This window comes from Lutzomyia longipalpis, chromosome 2 (assembly GCF_024334085.1).
Source record: "Lutzomyia longipalpis isolate SR_M1_2022 chromosome 2, ASM2433408v1".
NCBI classification, from domain to species: Eukaryota; Metazoa; Arthropoda; class Insecta; order Diptera; family Psychodidae; genus Lutzomyia; species Lutzomyia longipalpis.
In genome coordinates this window covers 17,442,037-17,463,609 of record NC_074708.1, presented here as the reverse complement: position 1 = coordinate 17,463,609, position 21,573 = coordinate 17,442,037, and the positions used below count along the sequence as shown (strand labels likewise).

Below are 21,573 nucleotides of genomic sequence, written 5' to 3'. Positions count from 1 at the left end.
ATAGAATAGTCGAGAATGAAGCCAAAATATTCTAGAAAAAAAATCATTACTAATAGAAATTTTCTAATATATCATTGACAAACTTCTTTTTAATTTTCTTTTGTTATTTTAACCAAAAATATTATTTTTAAGACACAAAAACCATTTTAAAAATGAATCAGTTAAACGAAATTCAGAAAATAACATTCAAAAATTATAATAATTATCAGGTAATAAAACAGGTAATTGATATGTCTGGTTTGTCAATTTTATTATTCTCTAATTACTTGCCACGTAAGTTAAATTTATTGGTTGTTATATTAATTTTTACGGATGTCTTTCCGTCTGTCTTTGAGTAAGACATAATAAACTTTCAATGAAAACTCACATAATTAATAATATTATCTGTGGTGAACTACATTACATTCACTCTCAATTGAATGATTTCAACAATCATTGCGAGCACACTGGACAGACTTTTCTAAGGCATAGATACACTGAAGATTTTTTCCCGCTCATCGATTTATATTGAGTGACGTTCTCACAGTTGATGTGAAAGCGAAACTTATCGCGAGTTGCTTGTAACTCTTCAATGTTGTCGAAATGATGTCACTGAAGAGCATTTTCTCACATTTATTAAACCATCAAGATCCTGCTTAGCATTCAAACTGTATCATTAGATCGCGTTGAAACCCTCTCTTTTTCTTAACATCGCATAAACAACAATCAAGACTTCTGTGTGAGGAATTGAGAGAAAGAAAACCTTCAGAGCCTTCAAAAATTTGGTGCGAGACTTTTAATTTCAATCTATCATTCAATAGACTCTGTGGCCTCATCAATTAAAGGTAGGGTGGAGGCATGGGAGAGTAAAAAATTGGTATCAATCAGCGATAATTATGGAGCTAATTGAAATTTTTTGGATAGCAGCAATTTTGCGAAAAAATTCAATTATTTCCGCCACATGGGATTGTATAAAAATATTTTCTCTATTTTTATTCCTCAAAGTCTCTTTTGCACTTGAAGCCGTTCTTGGGTGTGTTATGTATGTGTATACATAAAATGCATTATGAGGATCAATTGAAGCATGAAAATGAAGTCGTTTTGGTACAAAAGAGACTCATTTTTCTTGTATTCTCTTTACTCATTTTTTTTTGCTCAAATGAATATTGTTTTATCATTGACCTTTCTTTGAGTTTAACTCTTTTTATAAGTTAAGCTGAATCGTCGACAGAGCAATGAATAAGTTCATACTAAATTGCTTTGAGGGAGGGGAAATTGTTTGGTTTTCTTTTGTGTTTTATATTTCTTTTGAAATGATGTAGGAAGGCGTTTTTTTCGAAAGAAGAAGGAAAAATTGAGATCTCTACACCAAAGAACGATTGAGATTGATCAATAGTTGCAGTTTAAAGTGTATGCTGAGTAAAAAGGTGGATCTTTTGTTCTTACCACAAGAACCTGGATGATCTCATTTTCTTTCATTTCACAGATGAAATTATTATAGCACGTTTGAGGAGATGGGTGGCTTTCAATGGTGCAGAAAAATGACTTTTTGTCCAAATGGGTGGAGTTGTGGAGTTGAAAAGAATCATTAAAATAGCATTGACCCCATGTTTTTTTTTAAAGAATATTTGGAGATCATCTTCAAATTTATACAGAGGAAGATGTTTACTAGGTGGGAATAGTAAAAATCAGCCAGCAGAGTAAGATCAATAGCAAAATTAACAATTATAATTTATTCAAATTTGGAAGAGAGAAATTTTAGCAAAGAAATTGAAAATTCTAATCGCAGAATGGGAGAATCCATTCCCAAAAGATCGTAAGCGCGTAATTTACGATGAGATGCTTTCTCGCAGCCACTTGATCTTGACCTTGTGCTGTGCCAATAAACTCTTCTCTATTTTTCCTACTATACCTCCTCACACCACTTCATTGAACTTTACAAAAGTCCTCAATCAGCACTTTTATATTAGCTAACGCAGAAGAGGTGTTTGTGTTATTTCCACGAAGCCACTTTTCCCGCAACGCTTCAGAAAAAAGATCGAAGACGAGATTAGGAGTGAAGCAAAAAAAGCCGCCTGTCGTGAATTTTGTAACTTATGATCTTGTTCAAATCCTCTTGAGTACACCTCTCGTCCGGGGGCTCGTGAGGAAAATGCTGATTAGATTCAAGATGGTCCTCCAGATGGGCAATCTCTCGAACGTTAATCCGCGGGGCAGTGAGCTTTCGGACAAAAATCTCTGCGAAAAGGGGTTCATTGGCTCTACGAGACTCTTGATTGTCTATCTAATTCTCATTGTAAAGTCAATCTTGTCGGCGTGAAAAAAACAGCAGATTCGAAAACACGGGGACTGAAATTGCTAAAATAATCAAAGAAATTCTCAGAGATTTGCTAGAATATCAATGACTTTCAGTGAGGTTTTTGTCCTGGCGAGTTTTTGCCTTTTCCCAAATTTTGAAACGTAAAAAATCTCCCAAATCCAGCTGATTATTTATTAATGCTTAATCATGGATATTGGTTACCTCATGCTAAAATTTATTGCACTCTGAAGCGAAGTATTTGAAATTAGCATGTAAAATAAAATTCAATACGTTTTAAGAAATCCGCATAATAAAAAGGAGTTTATTCATTTTGAGTATCTCATGAATTTCTTTTTGATTTCTTATTCATGAGTCAAGATACATCGCATCAATGAAGCTTTGATGCATTTGCTTTATAAAACAGCAAAATGAGTTACAATGGGGGTGTGGTTTATGTATCTCTTGGTTAATTATTTTTGGAATGTTCTGTCTTGATTTTATAGACACTGCTTCAAAAATTCTTAGATTTAAACCTTAAATAAGGCTCTTGATGGGATCTATATTTTCTCTGAGTTTTATTAATAAGTGGCCGTTAAAATTTTTGAAACTCTCTGCATCTACAGCGACTATAGTTTACTCCACATCTACTACGTACTATCTCACGTATTAATGTACCAACGATAAATAATTTGTTTCTATCGTTTCTATGAATAAAATGTCGCGGTTTATGTCACAATGAGCTCTTAGAAATTCCATTTATTTGATAATTTCTTTTATTGTCTCCACCATATGGCTTTCATTTCGGCGTGTGCTGAATTTCCACGAATGTTTACATTATCACCGTGGACATCATAATTGCTGGCGGTCATGAAAATCCCAGCACATGCGCTACAGAGAGTTTCCTTCCACCGCAGAAGCCGGAACACACAACTTAGGCCCCAGGGGGGTTGGTGGAGTGTGGCGGTGGCACGGAAAGCTCTGCGTCGTCTCGTGGCTGGAAAGAATTTCAGTCAAAATAGCAATTGCGTGTAGAATAGGTGCGGAGAAAAGAGTATTTTGATTTCACTTTTAGTTTTCTATTTTTGTGTTATTTCCCTCAAGACAAAAACTTTGCACGGTGTAGGAAAGTCTTGGTGTTTTTTATTCCTTTGCTACATATTGGCTGGCAATTTCCAATTAAATAGCAATTTCAGTGAGATCCGCTGGAAGAAAGAAACTATTGGGAAACTTTTTTGCCAAATCCTTGGCCCTGAAATCTTGAAAGAAAGAAATCATTTTTTTCTTACAACAGAATAACTCTTTAAAGTGTGTGGGTGGAGTGAGAAAAAACAGAGAAACTTGAGATAATGAGAATTCAAGTGAAATGTTTCTTCGTCAAATTCTGCAATATATCAAGAGTTGCCAAAAAATGTCCAAAGGTTTGACCTTCCCGTATCCTCTGCCGCAACAATATGACCGCAAGATTAATTGGCATGATTGCTAATGTTATGTTTACTTTGTTTCTTCTCCGCAGATTCACCTTTGACTGTGTCTGGTGGACATCAAATGGCACGCAGTACAATGCCGTGTGTCCTCAGTGCCCCTCTTGTGGTAACACTCGTTGGGCTGCCATGCAGAGGAAAATCTTTTGCAGCACATCGCATCTCCCGGCATTTGAACTGGAAAGGAGAATCAGCTAAAGGTGAGAGAGATTTCTTTGTTAGCGCACTGCTGGAATTCCCGCCTAATTTATTCCCCACACCCGGTTTAGAAATTCCCGCGCAGAGCACAAAAAAATGCCTCGCTTGATAAACAATCTGGCGATGCCCGCTGAAAGCGAACCTTATCGAAAGTCTCAAAAGCTCGCGGGTAGAATGAGTTAAGTGTTGGCCGGAGGAAGCTTCAGAGCGGGCATAGCTCAGTCGTAGAGCATTCGACTGCAGATCGAGAGGTCCCCGGTTCAAACCCGGGTGTCCGCTGAATGCTTTTTTATTCCACCCCCAACATTTTTCAACTTACTCCCCCTTGTCCTTCACATGACATTGAACTAATAACATTTAACATTCTTTTTGCAGTATTTTCCGTGGATGAAGCAGCAACACCTGAAACGATGAAGGAGATCTTGGCACATTTCCAGAGTGGGAGTAGTGTGGCTGTGAGTAGAAATTAGATTTTTTTTATGATTAATGTGAAAGATCATGAAGAAAAACTCGTGAATTTGCCCTCAATTTTCCATGAATTTATCGCTCATAGAGAGAATTTATTGAAAATTTTATTCTTTTGAGGTTGAGTAGACAAAATAAATAAAATAAATGAATGAAAGGAGTTAGAATTAAAATTTATCTTCCATGACGATGTAGAAAATAGAGAAAATATTTATTTTATGCAAAAATTATTATTTCTGTGTGCCTAAATTTGATCTTGATTTCACATGGTTAATCGAAAATGTTGTCTACGTTATTTTATTCAAAAATAATTAATTCTGATTTTCTTAGTTATTTTTGTATGAAAATAAACAATTATAGTTTACGTAGTTTACCTAAACCCTGAATTACATGTGAGCAAAGGAGTTTATCCGTTTCTGTATGGAAAACCTTTCATTCGAGGAAACAATCAAGACATTCGCAATATTTTAGAAAATCAAAAGAAGAACTAGAAATCGCTAAAGAGACCTTCCCATTTCCTGTAGGAAACTGCTGTGAAAAGATACCGAAAATTTGTCCAAAAATACAAACATTGACGTCACCATGCAAAATTCTCTTATTCTGTTCTAGATTATCGATGGGATGCACCTTACAAGGCAATCTCGCCAGATTATCACAGCTTTCTGCAATGAAACATCCTCCCACCACATCCTGGTGGAGATTACGTGCGATGATGCCGAAGTGGCGGACAATATGGAGCGTACACTGAAGTTCTACGAGAAGACAGACAAGAACATCGACTGGAGGCACACAATTGAGGAGAAAATGCTCCACTATGGCGTTTTGGAGCCCTGCTCACCACTTGAAGCTCCCCTAATTGCAGTCAATGCATCATCAAATCCCATACTGCATTCTGTTACTGCACGCGGAATTCAAGGGGCACTCCAGACGACAATTCTGGGTGTGCTGGCAAGTCCACTGATCAAAGATCACATATTCTACTTCACACGACATGGTGAGAGTAAGTTCAACATGATGGGACGCATTGGTGGGGACAGTGGACTTTCGGAGAGGGGTTCAAAGTATGCTGAACGCCTGGCAGTTGCTTGTCCGGCGCCAAAATTAATCTGGACATCCGAACTGGAGCGTACAATTGCCACAGCAAGAGCCATTCCAGGCCCCAGGACAGCCCTGAGGGAGCTCAATGAGATCAATGCGGGTATCTGTGAGGGACTCACGTACGAGGAGATTCAGGAGCGCTTCCCGCAGGAATTTGCCTGGCGGGATCAGGATAAGCTGAAGTATCGATACCCACACGGGGAATCCTATTTGGATCTCCTGCAGCGCGTGGATAACGTCGTGCAGGGTCTGATAACGGCCTCCGAAGTTCTCGTTGTGTCCCATCAGGCTGTTTTGCGGTGCATTATGGCCTATTTTATGGGTACAACCCCCGAAGATGTGCCCTACATTAATGTGCCACTCCACACACTCCTTATTGTTCGGTCGAACGGATATGATTTCCAGGTGGAGCCAGTTCCGCTCAAAATTGAATGCGTCGACACGTACCGTGTTCAACCGAAGGTAAGTCATATTTTTTCCTATTTATATTTGCTAAAAAATATATTTTGTGAAATTCTGTAAAGCTTTTCTTGACAAAATTTTACAAATATAATTCTTTTTGGCAATTTTTGTAATTTCTTTGTTGTCTATTTGCCTCAGAATTGCTCCCCTGGGCGTACTGATGCCGATGCTCTGCAAACGGTGCCAGCACATTTTGATGCTCCTCTCCCTCAAGTCATCAACTGAGGTGTTTGGCTCATGAAATAAAAAAAAATAAGGATCAAATATCCATGAGGAGGATTTTTGTCAATTTAACAAATTGATAGATTTTATTGCATTTATGCACACATTTTTGCATAATATTTCTATTTACGCACATTTTTTATTTTATATATAAAATACATTTTCTTTGATTAAGGTAGCTCCTCTGGTACATTGATGAAAATTTTGCGAAAAAGAAAACACAGCAAAAGTTAACACGGCAGATTTAGTGGAAAAAATGAGCAATTGCGCAGCTCTTCTCTAAAATAAAAATGAAACATCGCTTAAAAGGAATTAAATAAATATCCTACTGCCAGGTTCCCAGGGAAACTTTCAAGCACAAAAGCTAATGAAAAATAAAATGCAATTAAATTAGATGAAAAAAAATCAAGGAATAAAAATTTGAAAAAGAAAATTCTTTAGGTTTAGTCAGTTGATTTATCATTAAGTGAGGAGAGCTAAAGAAAATAAGGTGGGAGATGTAGGATGAGAAGCATCGAGTTTTTTATACAAAAATCGAAGAATTAGAAAGAAAATTTGATAGAGAATCTGAATTAGTCGTATAGCGGTGAGATTTTGGAATTTATGGACCCTTTCCTTGCTCCCCAGTTTACCAGCACCCTAAGAGATATTTTCATTATTTTTTTTTTTTAATTTTAGGTATTTTACTTTTAGTTGTTTTTTTTAATGCTTTTCTATCCAACATTTTATATTTCTAACTAAATAATCTACCTATATAGAATGCTACAAAAAAAAACTTAGAAAGTAATATTACCTTTACAAATTAAAAGTAGATCTGTAGAACATTTCACATGTTACTAAAAAAAATGAAGAAAATTACCTTATTTTATGTGATATATATTTTATTGAGAGAAGAGAAAAGAAAAATAATCCAAAAGCAATGTGAAATCATTTTGGTAGCATTGGCTTTGTATTACTTATTTTACAAAAATTCGCTTTTTTGTAATAATGTTGAATATTAGAAATTTATCATTATATACAATAAGACATTGAGATGGATTTTAATAAATACATACTCTAAGAAATAGTTTAAAAATCGGAGTTTTATTTTAATTCGTAGGATAAGATTTCACCCTCTAATGTCCAAAGACTTCAGAAGAGCCACGTACGATCCAGCAGTTTGAAGCATCTAAAAATAATTCAATTTTCATATTTTATGGTAAGGAAACAATTCAAATGTAGGTACACTTACAGAAGAAAAAGTTAGAAGTGTGAGGTTGAAGAAGCCCATTTTAAAGATTTTTCCATCTTTGGATCTTGTAAGGGATGGAATAATTAATTTGCTTTGATCAGAACATCCTTCAAACCAATTTGAATCATAAATCCCGAACATAACTTCCTGGCTTCGGTCGTAGAGATAGTTTCCGCTGTATGTTAAAAGTCCAATTTGGGCTAAACCAGCACAGAGTAACCCCGAAAAAGCCACCGTGTATATTATGTCAGAAATCTACAAAGAAATTTTAAATAAATCGATTTAATTTGAATAAGATAGAGTAAAAGAGCCGCTTAATTCTCACCATAAGAACTGTGTAAAAAATCGTGCAGAGAAGGATCGAATCGAGGATTAGAAAAGGAAATATTCCACTTATAACGATGCTCTCTAGGACATCACAGGCTTCGAGGATTTTTGTATGATATTCAATTGTCGAGGCAATTTTTTGCTGCACAAAAGACGTGTGAAGATTCTCGCAAGAAAATTTAATACTTCTAAATCGTTCTCGGATTATCTTAAAATGCCCCGAAAGGTAGAAGCAGCTTTCTAAGAAGTACGAATCAAAACCACATCCAGTGTAGACACAGAGGGTTGTTGAGATGAAATTTATCAAACCGAAAATTTCAAAACCGGGACTGATTTTAAGGATTTCAATAAAGGTAACATTCCAAGCTGGTACCCACGTTGTATGCCCCGTTGTTGATGTTTCGTATAAGTTAATGAACAAAGGCATCAGCAGCCACCTTAAAAAAAATTTGAATAAAAACTTATGTTTTAAAGATGATCCAAATTAAAGTTGAAAGCTTTTGAATATAGTAAATTTTTTTTTCATGAAAATTAAAGAAAGTTTAACCAACTAAGAACTTGTGTTCTTTTTAATCTAAAGATTTTTCGGTTATTCAATAATTTTACAATAATTTGATTATGGCATTACTGTACGAATCTATTGTAGAACTCACTTACCAATAGATTCCCATTAAAAGCGACACACAATTAATCACTGAAACACGATTTGTGAAGGTTTTGTGCGTCAAAAGGAAAGCCTTTTCATGCTCCAGAGCTAAAAGAAGAATTTCTTTTTTTAAATTAATTGAAAGAAAAGACAAAATAAAGGGAGTTTCTCACGATAGTTCCAAAATCCAGCCATTTGTTTGAAAAAAATTGCAAATTTATCAATTTTCGCATGAACGGTGGCTATTTTGAAGCTATTTATCAGAAGCCCAATGGTTACAGCAACTGTGGTGACCATTGACTGGACTTCTGGATACTTAAAGCACACACTTATCGCACAAAGAACTATCATAACTTCTTGAATGAAAAAAAATAAATGTTGCCCATGCTTTTTTAGTTAAAGTTTGTCCATTGATATCGAGAGAATATCCTTGAGCTTTTAAAAAATATTTGGCATAAAAGAAGAATTTAGGATCTTTCATTTGGTTGAACTTTCTTTTCCCCCTGATATCCTTTTCTTTAAGAGAATTAACACCGAATGGACAGGATTGCTTTAGAACAACCTGCTTTATACGTAATTTAAGGGTATGGAAGACTTTCATTATTTACGAGTTTCTTTCGAGAAAATGATGAAAAGGAGATTATACGGCACAAAAATAGAGAATCGAGTTCTTCAATTTTTTTTTATTAGAAATATGAGCAATAGAATAATTTTAAAAAGGTTTATTTTGTTCTTATTGGAACTAATTTTTTTCTGATAAATTTTTTGAGATAAGAAAAAAATATTTAGCGAACGCCTTGAATTCTTAATTATTAAATTATATGATCGTTCATGCTTTTTAGTTAATGTGCCTAAAGAAAATACTTTTTCCGAGCTTTCGATGATGATCGTAACCTTCATTAGGGTATTATATTTACTATAAATTAATTTGGATTAATAAATAGAAAGAAAAAAATATTTACTTGAAGATAAGAACACAAAGAAAATAAAAATTAAAAAAAAATGGAAAAGAGAAACAACCCATGAGAGAACCAACCAATGAGAGAACCAATAAAGAGGAAAAACAACAATAAATGAGAGAAAGAGAAAAAAATCGAGAAAAAAGACTCAGAGAAGAAAAAACGAGAAAAAAACCCAAAAGAGAAAAAAATCAGCGAGAGAATAAAATGAATAAAAGGAATGTAATTGTTTATTGTTTATTTTTTTTATTTCAAGGGGGGGCAGAAGGGGGGAAATTCCAGTTTAATTAATTTTATTTTTTCAATTTTCTTGGGGAGGGGGGATTTATTTTTTTATTTCTTTAAGGGGCTCTGAAAATCTTCCCCAAACTCCTGCGCCAGTTCTTGATGAGATACCTCTTCACTGAAAAAAAAAAACTTAATTTCTTCTTTTCTTCATTTTTTATTTGGAAAATCTCACCGTCGGGGTGCACCTCCGATTCTTCAATTTTGGAGATGAAGACCTTCACCGTCGCCTGGAGGAGTTTCCCTTCCGTAATTACGCGGCTCTTCTCCTCCGTGATCTCAGCCAAATATTCTCGCGAATATTCTCGTGCCATTTTTTTCACTTTTTTTTAAACTTGACACTTCTTTTCGCTTTGGATGTTTGAACTGATTTGATTGCTTTATAAAGCAATTCAAATCAGTTCAAACATCCACAGCGAAAAGAAGTGTCAAGTTTTAAAAAAAAGTGAAAAAAATGGCACGAGAATACTCGTTTGCCTAGGCAAAAAACACAATAAAATAAAATACGGAGAGACTTTCTGTGCCCAAAGCTTTATCTACTTGCTAATTCCTAATTGTTTATATCAAAGTAAATGTACATATAGGTATACATATTTTTTGTTGATTTGTTATCACAGTCAATTTATGACTGATAGCAGATTTCTTGGAAATTATTCCTAATATTGTATTAAACCCCTGATGTTTTAAAAACTTTTCATCAGTCGATTGTTTGCACAAAGCTCGACTTACAGCAGTGACAGGTGAAGTTCAGCGTATAATTATCACCTTCCTTTTTCTTACACTCATTCGTCTTTTAATCACTACTTGTTCAGTGCCTTACGCCATTTAATGAATGGTTTGGGAGACGCTGAAGGATTGGATAATTCTACCAATCTTACGGTAATTGAAAGCTTTTCACACGGAGCTCTGGAAGACACGTGAGGTCTTCTTCAGCTAAGTCAAGGACAGGAAGGCTATATTGAGAATTTAATTTAAGCAAAGAAATTCCTCGTGTTCTTCTACATGGTTCTAAAATTAAAATTCTTTTTCCACCACCGACATTTTATATTAAAACGACGTTGAATTTGTAATTCAGATTTGGAGAAATGGTGATTTCCTGTTGCTTCTTGGAACTTAGAACCAAGTCGAGAATTTCACAATAATTAAGGCTAATTTTTATGCTAATTTTAGGCAAAATTTATGCAGTTTTTAAATGTTTCCAAAGATGAAAGAGTGAGCGAAAATCAAATACTAATTATTTTAAGGCGGATATCAATGAAAGTCAATCATAACGCGTCCAGTTATTAAAGTTGGTATACCACAACGCGGATGGGTCAGTCTATGCGTTGTAATTTAATTTGTGAGGAGAATTAGTAGGCAAAGTTGATTTTTTTTATGAAATTCATCAATATGAAAGATAAAAATGCTCATATCTGGAGTTCTATAAGACCTACAGAAATTTCTTGACTAGTTATGGAAAGGTATTGAAATAAGCTATAATCTGACATATATTTCGATACATTTCAAGGTCACCTCCAGAACACAAAATGGCAGATTTTTGTTCTACCAAAACAGTTTTTTGCACTTTTTGTCCAGAAGGAATAGTTCTAGAGGTTTCTGATGTTCTAGAAAGTTGTAGAGTTTTGTAAAACCTTTAATTTGATACCAAGTTGAGCCAAATCGGACAATCCGTTCAAGAGATATGGCTGTTAGAACTTTTCAAATTCAAGAATTTTTCAAATGGCCATATCTTCTAAACGGCGACATAGATTTTCTTCATTTTCGGGCTGGTGAAAGATATTAAGTCAGGCTACAACATATCAAAAATTCAAGGAAATCTAAGATGGGGATTCGGAGATATTGCCCCTTAAAGTTAGGCAATTTTTGTTTTTGATTTTAGCGCCTCTTGCGGCCATTTTTGGAACTTGGAATGTTTTAGACAGTTGTAGGGCTTCTCAATACCTTTCATTTGATACCAAGATGGTCAAAATCGGTCAAGCCGTTCTCGAGTTATATCGAAAAAACACTTTTTGCTTTAGGCCGCCATATTTGCTAAACCGCTTGACCGATTTTCAAGTATGAATTATCGATGAAAACGTCTCACTGAGCACTACAACATATTAAAATTTCAGACCTCTAACTATAAGGGAAGTGGTTAACGGTATTTCAAAATGGCGGACGGCGGCCATTTTGAATTTTGAAAATGTGAAAAAATGAAATTTTACACCCACATTTCTATAGAAAATTTCAAACCGGAAGTCTCTATCTGTTACCGTTCTCGAGATATAAGGCAAAGTTTGGACCACCGGCCGGCCGGAAGGCCGGCAGGCCGGCCGGATCAAAAATTTTCCACCACCATTTTTGTAATGTGGGATGTCTAAAACGTGCTCATACCAAGTTTGAGCCCGATCTGAGGTGGTCGGTTTTTCCGACGATTACAATACTTGGTATGCCACGATTGTGGTATACCAACTAATATTAAGTTCCATGTCTAATTTGCATGTTCAACTTTGAGAATAAAATTCTCTAAGAGATAGTGGGAAAAGCTTTTTTTTTAATCTGCATAAAATTAAATCAACATTAAATATTGCTAGCTTTTTTAATTAATAAGAAAATCAATTAGTGATGAAAACGCATTTAAGCAAACACAAAATAAAGTTATTAAGGTATTAATGGTGTAGAAATGCATAGCAGACGCGAAATCCTTTCTTTATTATATAGATTTTACCTATTGAAGAGATCACTACAAAAAGACTTGATTTTTACCAAAAATAGATTTTATTCATTTTCACACTTATGTCCGCTTTGTTTAAGAACAATATATTCTGTACGATAAATTAGCTGATTTAGGTGAACATTTTATGATAAAGTTTTCAATAAAGCAATGTAAGAACCTGCAGTTTGAACGATCTGCAAAAAAACAATAAATAATTGTAAAAAAAAGCATTGAAATTTTAAAATCAAAAGAACTTTGCAAACCGCTGATAGGGTAGTTAGTGCCAGCTGAAAGATTCCCATTTGAAAGGTAAATCCTTTCCTGGAGCGCATCATGCAAACAATCATCAACTTCCTCTGCTGAGGGGATGCAAGATACCACTCTGAATTGTAGATCCCTTCAAGGAGTTCCTGACTACGACCCGTGAGAACTTCTCCGCTGTAAGTTAGAATAAAAATTTGTCCAAGTGCAGCTGTTGTTAGTCCTACGAACGCAATTGTGACGATCAGGCTATTTACCTATAAGAATCACATTCTTTACTAAAAAAAAATCTGGAAGAGAAATAAGAGTTAAATTTTTACCATCATGAGCGTATAGACGCATGTACAAATAAGGATAGAATCAAAGAGAACAAATGGAAAGATCGCTGATCGAACAAGATCCTGAAGAACAGCACAAGAATTGAGGATCTCGTTGTGGTAGTCAATGATTGAGGAGATTTCCTTCTTGAATTTGTTGTTGTTTTCTTTCAAAACTGTGTATTGAATTGCCTGGAAGCGTTGGCGGATTATTCGAAAATGTCCAGAAAGGTAAAAGCAGCTTTCCAGGTAGTAAGAATCAAAACCACAACCACCGATGGCACATATTGATGTAACTAAATAGTAGACAATTGTGAAGATTTCATATCCTGGAGTAGCCTGCATGACTGCAATGTTTGTTATGTTGTACGGCGCTATCCATGTTGTATTTCCTGTTACGTACTTTTCATATACAGATAAAGCTGGAGGCAGTAATATCCACCTAAAGAAGAAAAATATAATGAAGATAAGCTTTTTAATTCTTTTTAAGAAATCTAAATAATGTTTCCATTTTTTCGTGATGATTATGATTAGAAGTGATAACAGCATCAACAAAAAAAAGGAATTTTTGACATTCAATCTCGTCAGCTTAAAAATTAATCCTTCCCTATGATTTAGATAGTGGGCACACACAATTGCGCAACACCTTTAAGTACAATATAGATTTATATAGAAGGGACAACCGAAAGTCTTCATGCTGCACAATTGTTAGATGGCACCACCAGCTTCCAGTCATAAAAATTAAAAAGGGTGTTCTCCTTTTGAGCCAATCTTTGTTGAGAAATGACGAGAAATTTTTTTTTTTATATTACAACAGTTTGTTGAAGCCCCCGGGCAAATGTGAGTTACTTGTAATATTCAAGAAGATGTTTATTTTCAATATTGAAACGGACTTTATCATATAAAAATATTTTGATTACGGCGTTTGGTTATATTTTGAATTAATAAAAAAGAAATGGTTTGTCCTCTTACAGATAAAAGAAAGAGCTAATAATTTTTTTTCAATATTTTTTTCAAGCTTCTATAGAGAAATACTTGGTGTTTGCAACGAAGTGGAACACCAACTGTTGAGGATTGAATAGCCCCTTATAGTTCCTTTGGGGAAATTGATAGGTTTTAGTTTATAGTTAATGGCAGTAGGCGTATTCTTGCAGAGAAAAAGTAGTGAAGTCAAAGAGACGCTAATGAAATTTGTGAAAATCATATAAAAAAAGTAAGTAATTTGAAAATATCTATGTAAAAAAATGAAGAATATGTAGTAATAGTTTAAATGATTTCATAGGAATTTGTCGGCGCCAAAGGATGGCAAAAATATTGAGTGATTAAGATAGCTGATTGAAGAAAGGTAAAAATGGTAGATAATATATTATAATGAACGAATGTAGCTAATTAGAATTAATTTAAATAGGATTTAACGCAAGAGAAAGGAAGGCGTGAAGGGACAAATAGCGGCTAGCTATTAAAATAGGTAAAAATCATTTGTAGCACATTTAGAAATAATTTAATTAGAACAATTTATTGCAGAATCCCTCACATACTTTCGCCATTGGACCTCATTTGCTTACAATTGCCATCCTCGCCACCCACCCACACCGTAGAATAATTTTGGAAATAAAATATAAATATACAGTCCACTTGCGATCACTAACACCAACTAATATAATCTATAAATATCAACAAAAAATTAGACAACAAATTTTAGATAATGAATAAATCGACTGTTGATTGTTTATGGAAAATCAAGGAAAATCTTCGGATCTTCGGATTATTGGATTATTCGCTAAAAAGATCTCAAAATTCATTCATTTTCACTCTAAAACTAACAAAATAGAAATTTGATCGTCATGGATAAATTTTAACCGTCACGGATACATTTTTAGCGTTCGGATGCATTTTTAATCGTCAAGGATAATTTTTTTGACGTCACTGATACATTTTTTGGCGTCACGGATATATTTTTTGGCGTCACGGATACATTTTTTGATCGTCACGGATAAATTTTAAAACGTCACGGATGCATTTTTAATCGTCACGGATACATTTTTTGGCGTCACGGATACATTTGGAGTTTGCAATTCTACTGCAAATGTTTAAATACTTCTTCGTTTGCTCATACCAAGAAATCCCTGCGATGAGACTCAGACAGTTGAGGAATGAAACAATATTTGTGAAGGATTTGTGCTCCATCAAATGCTGCTTTTCCGTCTTTTTCGCTAAAAGAAAATACTTTTTGATATTTTCTCATTGAAAGGATTTTCTGAAGAACCTTACGGATGCTCCACATATTAATCATCCGACTATAAAAAGCTCCCATCCGCACAATCTTTCTATGCAAGGTAGTTATTTTAAATGAATTCACCGTGATACCACAAACAACGGATGAAGAAGAAACCATGAGCGGAATATCTGGATATTTATTGCAAACGCTGATTATGAGAGTAACAAGCATTGCTTTCTGAAGAACACTGTTAAGTAGAGCCCAAGATTTAAAAACTGTCGTATTTCCATTTTGTTTAAGAGAAAATCCATGAAATTTCAGCAAAAACTTTGCATGAGAAAAGAAAGTCGGATCTTCCATGACTTCTTCTTATTATTACATATGATAAGGAAATTGAATGAATATTTTGGATTTTATAGAGAGCTTAGGGATACGAAGCGTATTAGACGCAAAGGAATCTATAATTAGTCTAAGAAACGGCCCATCCTATTTCTTTGCAAAGAATGTTTTTTTTATATTTGTAACAGTTTAAATAATATTTTAAGTTTCTCAAAAGAGTGGAAAAATCATTCAAAAATGTTTAAAAACGACTAATTTTTTGGGTTTTGAATTATTCAAATTATACAAATAATTAAAAAATCTAATGGATTAAATTGTCTTAGATTCTCTATGAATAAGAACTCTAAATATTACATAAAATTCAATATTTATTTTCAATTAAAAGTCATTGAAAAAGTACAGCAAATACTTGTACATAATTCCCCTAATTTATTGCCGTGAAAATGCTAACGGATGAGCTGGGAAAAATAGAGGCGTGTGATTTTTTGAAGCCACGAGCGATAACAATATCGCGACGATAGGAACGCCAAGCAAGTTAATCTAATACGTATAATAATCCCCTTTCACTGTAATACGATGTGTCATACTATAATTATTTAGGTTCCTTCGGAATATCTGAATGAGTAATGAAATTTTAATTCGATACGTTCTTCCCATATAAAACCAGAAGATTCTTCGTGTCGCCACCATAGTTTTTTTTTTCTAGAAGGGCGTAATGGAGGACCCTAATTTTTTTTCTCATGCAAAGTTCTTGTTAAAACTGCACGGATTTTCTCTTGACCGCAACGGTAACACTGTAATCCTTAAATCTTGGGCTATGGTGAATAGTGTCCTGCAGAAAGTTATGCTACTCAGCCTTATTACTAATGTCTACGATAAACACCCGGATATCCCGCTCATGGTTTCATGCTCAACTGTTGTTTGTGGTGTTACAGTTAATTCCTTCAAGATCACTTCGTTGCAAAGAAAGATTGTGAGGATGGGGGCTTTCTATCGTCGAATGATTGATATGTGGAACATCCGTAAGGTTCTTCAGAAAATCCTTTCATTGGGAAAATATCAAAAAGTATTTTCTTTTAGCGAAAAAGACGGAAAAGCAGCATTTGATGGAGCACAAATCCTTCATAAATATCGTTTCGTTCCTCAACTGTCTGAGTCTCATCGCGGGGATTTCTTGGTATGAGCAAACGAAGAAATATTTAAACAATTCCTATTGAATTGCATTTGAGGTGTAGCCCAATTGTGTGTGCCCATTATCTAAATCAAAGGGAAGGATTAATTTTTACTCGCACATGAGTTAACGAGATTAAAGGTCGAAAATTCTTTTTTTTTTGTTCATGCTGTTATCACTTTTAATCATAATCATCGCGAAGAAATGAAAACATTATTTAAATTAAAAAAAAAAGGTTTTTTTTCGAGACTTATCTTCACTACGTTTTCTTTCTTAAGGTGGTTACTTCTCCCTCCTGCTGTGTCTGTGTATGAAAAGTACGTAACAGGAAATACAACATGGATAGCACCCTACAACATAACAAACATTGCAATCATGCAAACTACTCCGGGATATGAAATTCTCACGATTATTTATTACTCCATCACAGCAATGTGTGTCATTGGTGGTTGCGGTTTTGATTCGTACTACCTTGAGAGCTGCTTTTACCTTTCTGGTCATTTTCGAATAATCCGCCAACGCTTCCAGGCTGTTCATTTTACAGTACCTGGTAATTCGGGAGAAGTAAACAACAAGTTCAAGAAGGAAGTCTCCTCAATCATTGACTACCACAACGAGATCCTCAATGCTTGTGCTATTCTTCAGGATCTTGTTCGATCTGCAATTCTCCCATTTGTTCTTTTTGACTCCATCGTCATTTGTACGTGCGTCTATACGCTCATGGTGGTAAAATCTTTCAACGGGATAAGATTTTGACTTTTTCTGCAATCTCTCCACAAAAATAATTTTCTTCTAGGTAAACAGCTTGATTGTCACCATTGCGTTCGTGGGAATAAGTAGCGCAGCTGTGGGACAAATCTTTATTCTAACTTACAGCGGAGAAGTTCTCACGGGTCGTAGTCAGGAACTCCTTGAAGGGATCTACAACTCAGAGTGGTATCTTGCATCCCCCGAGCAGAGGAAGTTGATGATTGTTTGCATGATGCGCTCCAGGAAAGGATTTACCTTTCAAATGGGAATCTTTCAGCTGGCACTAACTACTTTCTCAGCGGTTAGCTATACCTTTTAGATTTTTACGTTTTAAGAAATTTTCTTCATTTATTTCTTTATTGTTTCTGCAGATTGTCCAAACTGCAGGTTCCTACATTGCTTTGTTGAAAACTATATCGCCAACGTGAGGAAGTAAAAAATGAGATGTTCAACTTCTTGTATTACTATATGGTTGTTCGTGGAAGATATTCAGGGTAATTCATACTCCCAAGAAATCAATAAAAGAAGAAAACTCTGGTGGTAAAGTCTTTACTTATGGCATGAGAACAAAAGAAATCCTATAGTTCTCGATTTTTAGGTAAGTTAGAGAATTCACCTTAAATTGAAAAAAAAAACGCAAAATGTAACGTTTTTAACTCAAACCCTTTGTTTTGTGAATTCATTAAACATCGCTGTACATAAGTTAGATAACTCAGAGACTAATTTGGAAAAGTTAAGTGAACAATCTCATAATTTTCATATTTTTATAGCCTTAAAAATACATTAAATGATGCAATATTATCTTTTTCATCCTTAATAATCTAAAATGAAATTCACGAAGTTCGAAAAGATACTTTATTAGTAAAATCATAAAAAAATGTATTAACAGTAAACTTTTTTTACAATACTAAATTATATACATTATAGATTTTGCTCTTTTCTCAACCAATCACAATGATTGGCAAAAAAATAATCGAAAACTGATATGGTCACTTAAACTACCTAAATTTAATGTAATGATAAGGGTATGTGTTGAAATTCTAAATATTTTTTACAAAATATTTTGTAAAATCGGTATTACATTGTTTTGTCTGTTCAAAGGAAAAAGCATAATTTTTTGGAGCTATGGCTCAATGTCTTTGGCTGTAAATTTATGAAGCACAATCTGGATTGAGGAAATACTTTTATATTTACAAGAAAAATTCCAAGAGAAGCTTGAAATTATATTCTGTGTCATTTTTCGAGTGGCTCATGTCCACACTTCGAGGGGAAAGCTCAAATTATGAATTTATTGAAGCTTTCTTGGGTGTTTTCACTTAATAATATCTATACATAGCTAAAGTGACCAACTGAACCACGATCCAGGTGGGGAGACAGTCAGGTCTTCTTTTCTATGGATGAGAGATACCAGAAGAACGAGAGCCAGGACGATTAGAATGAGGATTGTGACTACGAGGAAGAGAATCCTTTCACGACGTGACCAATTCACGAACCACGTCCAATATTGCTCCCTCACAACTCTGTTGGGAAAAAAATCAACATAAATTGAAGCACAAAGTTTTATAGAGTTCTTATTCTGATGGTGCCAGGGATCATTGCAGTAGGTTGAGGAATTTCTTTCTTGAATGAAGAGGTTTTCCCCGTGCAATCTACAAAGCTGACTCATATACATTTGCACCGATCTCTGGCACTAAATAAGGATTAAGGTGAATAAAATCTCACTGGACACTGGGTGTGCTCTCACTGCGGATTGTTGTAGAACTTCCCACGTAGCCAGGATTGACTACTCCACTACCATGATGGGCATGATTGCCACGATAGCCCTTTTCCGGGTAGGAACTGTGATGTCTTGGATGATTGCTGAAGCTCACTGTGGCCACATTTGATGGGCCCTGTGACATCTGCGACGTTCCTGCTGTTGTAGGATTCAGCAGGACCCTCCCGTCCACCATTTTTGCCACATTAGCACCCCCCTTCTCCATCAACTGAATATTCTGCAAATTTTTCAAACCAACCCACACGCTCACGGAAATTTTTTTAACGCATTTTCTCAAAGCACCTCCACGAAACTGCGGCACTCTCGATGGGTTCCGTTCGCTACGAGCTACCTTATCACGCACTATCAGTTGCCATTTCTCAGACAAGTACCTGCGATAAGTGAATTTTGACGTGTGTGTAATCTACAATTTTATCTTTATCTTTCACCACCACAAACCACCCACCCAAACTTTCCCAAAAAAAAAAAAACTTTACAAATAAAAATAAATTCTTTCAACGAAGCAAATTTTGAAGCGCAAATCTCACATCAATTTGTTACAACAGACTAAGAATTGAAGTCTTATCCCTATGCTTTGCTCAATCGACGCGCTTATCACTTATCATTCCCATTGCTTCCACCACCAATATAAAACCAAAAAAGCTGTTTATGGCGAAAGAAGCGCAAATTGAGGCTAATCTTTGTGGAGCTTTTTCTGGGTGAAGTGTTTGGAGATAAATTTAGGTTCATTCTCGTGATTTTTTTTTGGACAACCCACTCGAAGCATTTCCTCAGCCACAAAAATATTCCACCGAACACCTGACGGGGACACCTCTCGTGATCCACCAAATGTGTCGTGGACACCCTCAATATTGGCAATCGTATCGCGGGCAATTAATCGCAAATGAGTATGATTACCTTGCCAATGTCAACAAAAGATATGGGGAACTTTTCTGGCTAGATCACAAGTCTTTTTTTTTTCTTCACCAAAAAGCGGGATTTTCTTCCATATGCGAAGAGTCTTCAGGTGTTTAACAATGAATATTCAGGAGATTATTTTTATGATAATTTCCTCCGGAATTAATAAATTTGTTATTCATAGAATTTTATACCTATTCATTAGTCTGAGAAAGAACTTTTCACTTTATTTTATTTGGAAGTGATTTTTTCTAAAAGAGATTTATTTAAATTAATCTTTTAACTTTGACATAGCATAATTAAGTAGCTTAGTTCGGATGCTTAGAAAGAACATTTAAGCTGTATTTCTTTCAATTTAATTATGCAAATTAGAGTGTTTCTCCGTGTTTTATATTTCTTTTTTAAATAAAGAGGGGAAACAAATTAAAAGAACAACGTTATTTGTAATTAATTAATCTTATTTTGCGCTTTTTCTTTATTTTTTTGAATTATTTCTCAGAAAATTTTCAATCAAATAATTGACTTACTAATTTTATGACTTTCCATTGCTTAGAAAATGAGATAAGAGAAAAAAGAAAATGTGCATAAAAAATGCAATAAAATGTAGGGGAGACCGGGGTTAAAAAAGTCACTTAAGGGTTTAGAAAAAGCTCAAAATATCATATTTCCCAAACAGTTAAAGCGAAATGAATAGCTCATTTCTTTAGGAAATTTACTGCCCTACAACTCTTTTTCAGATCATTTTGTTCTATCTAGCTAGGAAATATGATATTTTAAGCTTTTTCCAAACCCTTAAGTGACTTTATTAGCCCCGGTCTCCCCTATTCAGAAAAAAAAAGAAGAAGCTTATTCATTTTGAAGCTGTTATAATAATATTGGAAAGCATTATGTATATTGTTTATTATTACATTTTAGAGCATAAAGTCACCATAAAACCAGAATGACTTTTTTCCACTGGAATTAAATAAGGTAATTTATTTATCTATGTATTATTTTAAACTAAGAAATCTGATTAGGTTCTACCCCTCTCACAAAGATGTATCATGGTATACGGATCAATATAAAGAGGCTTTGGTGATCCAAAAAATATTTCTTCACAAATTCTTTGTTTCTTTTATTTAAAAATAACAACCAATGTGCTAAAATTTCCACGATTTTCCATAAAATTTCCTTTTTATAGCGATTCAAAGATTTTTTTCTCACTAAGAATGTTCACAAGATATTGTTGAGCCCCATATGAATATGAATAACTTGATAACATTCTGTCCACTTGGCTCATTGTCCACGTGAACTGATAAGATGCAAAATGACCCGGCAATTTAGAGTGTTTGCTAAAAACTCCTCACGAACAACCTATTTATAGTTTAGCATTTGCTGCAACTTTCTCAAATACAAAGCATTTTTATGATCTTCTCATGCTTTTCTCGCGAACAAGACTACTTCTTATAAAGAGGAGGATTAGAGAGGAAACAAATTGAACGAGCGTATCATTGAGG

At 34.6% G+C, this 21,573-nt stretch overlaps 4 protein-coding genes, 2 long non-coding RNA genes and 1 other non-coding gene across 11 annotated transcripts in view; 4 read left to right on the top strand and 3 right to left on the bottom strand.

Annotated features, from left to right (window-relative positions):
• LOC129791057 (6-phosphofructo-2-kinase/fructose-2,6-bisphosphatase-like) overlaps positions 1-7,279 on the top strand; it is a 45,935-nt gene extending 38,656 nt beyond the window's left edge. For 4 of the 5 annotated variants that reach the window (XM_055828967.1, XM_055828966.1, XM_055828965.1 and 1 more), the window contains 4 exons: positions 3,792-3,959; positions 4,333-4,412; positions 5,032-5,982; positions 6,121-7,279. In XM_055828967.1, the coding sequence (XP_055684942.1) occupies positions 3,792-3,959; positions 4,333-4,412; positions 5,032-5,982; positions 6,121-6,207 (1,286 nt within the window). In that variant the 3' untranslated portion in view covers positions 6,208-7,279. Of the gene's footprint in view, positions 1-3,275; positions 3,697-3,791; positions 3,960-4,332; positions 4,413-5,031; positions 5,983-6,120 lie in introns of those variants that run through there. The other variant, XM_055828969.1, reaches the window with a different exon arrangement.
• Positions 4,165-4,236, top strand: Trnac-gca (transfer RNA cysteine (anticodon GCA)). The gene has a single exon. It is a non-coding gene; the product is annotated as a tRNA-Cys (tRNA).
• A 2,311-nt stretch (positions 7,280-9,590) lies between the features above and the next one.
• On the bottom strand, positions 9,591-10,074 carry LOC129791059 (uncharacterized). The gene is made up of 2 exons (XR_008750661.1): positions 9,828-10,074; positions 9,591-9,770 (listed from the first exon to the last, which is right to left on the bottom strand). It is a non-coding gene; the product is annotated as an uncharacterized LOC129791059 (long non-coding RNA).
• Positions 10,075-12,429: 2,355 nt separating this feature from the next.
• LOC129791056 (odorant receptor 82a-like) lies at positions 12,430-13,352 on the bottom strand. Its single transcript, XM_055828963.1, has 4 exons — positions 13,329-13,352; positions 12,929-13,272; positions 12,611-12,865; positions 12,430-12,541 (listed from the first exon to the last, which is right to left on the bottom strand). Exons 1-4 carry the CDS (start codon positions 13,333-13,335, stop codon positions 12,491-12,493), a joined length of 657 nt encoding a protein of 218 aa, XP_055684938.1. The 5' UTR covers positions 13,336-13,352; the 3' UTR covers positions 12,430-12,490.
• Positions 13,353-14,029: 677 nt separating this feature from the next.
• Positions 14,030-14,556, top strand: LOC129791055 (uncharacterized). Its single transcript, XR_008750660.1, has 3 exons — positions 14,030-14,270; positions 14,334-14,393; positions 14,450-14,556. It is a non-coding gene; the product is annotated as an uncharacterized LOC129791055 (long non-coding RNA).
• Positions 14,557-16,220: 1,664 nt separating this feature from the next.
• Positions 16,221-17,892, top strand: LOC129791052 (odorant receptor 82a-like). Its single transcript, XM_055828961.1, has 5 exons — positions 16,221-16,504; positions 16,563-16,659; positions 16,932-17,379; positions 17,450-17,704; positions 17,775-17,892. The coding sequence occupies exons 1-5, from the start codon at positions 16,300-16,302 to the stop codon at positions 17,829-17,831; spliced, it is 1,062 nt and encodes a 353-aa protein (XP_055684936.1). The 5' UTR covers positions 16,221-16,299; the 3' UTR covers positions 17,832-17,892.
• A 354-nt stretch (positions 17,893-18,246) lies between these two features.
• Positions 18,247-19,804, bottom strand: LOC129791054 (uncharacterized). Its single transcript, XM_055828962.1, has 2 exons — positions 19,126-19,804; positions 18,247-18,923 (listed from the first exon to the last, which is right to left on the bottom strand). Exons 1-2 carry the CDS (start codon positions 19,383-19,385, stop codon positions 18,740-18,742), a joined length of 444 nt encoding a protein of 147 aa, XP_055684937.1. The 5' UTR covers positions 19,386-19,804; the 3' UTR covers positions 18,247-18,739.
• Positions 19,805-21,573: the final 1,769 nt, after the last annotated feature.

Bases quoted from the DNA above. Each gene is read 5' to 3' on its own strand.
- LOC129791052 (XM_055828961.1), top strand. From the start codon at position 16,300: ATGGTGAATAGTGTCCTGCAGAAAGTTATGCTACTCAGCCTTATTACT. The intron at 16,660-16,931 runs GTATGAGCAAAC...TTCTTTCTTAAG, and splicing joins CTCATCGCGGGGATTTCTTG to GTGGTTACTTCTCCCTCCTG. The intron at 17,380-17,449 runs GTAAAATCTTTC...ATTTTCTTCTAG, and splicing joins GCGTCTATACGCTCATGGTG to GTAAACAGCTTGATTGTCAC.
- LOC129791054 (XM_055828962.1), bottom strand. From the start codon at position 19,385: ATGGAGAAGGGGGGTGCTAATGTGGCAAAAATGGTGGACGGGAGGGTC. The intron at 18,924-19,125 runs GTGAGATTTTAT...TTTTCCCAACAG, and splicing joins GAGAGCACACCCAGTGTCCA to AGTTGTGAGGGAGCAATATT.
- LOC129791056 (XM_055828963.1), bottom strand. The intron at 12,866-12,928 runs GTAAAAATTTAA...TGATTCTTATAG, and splicing joins GCGTCTATACGCTCATGATG to GTAAATAGCCTGATCGTCAC. The intron at 12,542-12,610 runs GTTTGCAAAGTT...GTTTTTTTGCAG, and splicing joins CACTAACTACCCTATCAGCG to ATCGTTCAAACTGCAGGTTC.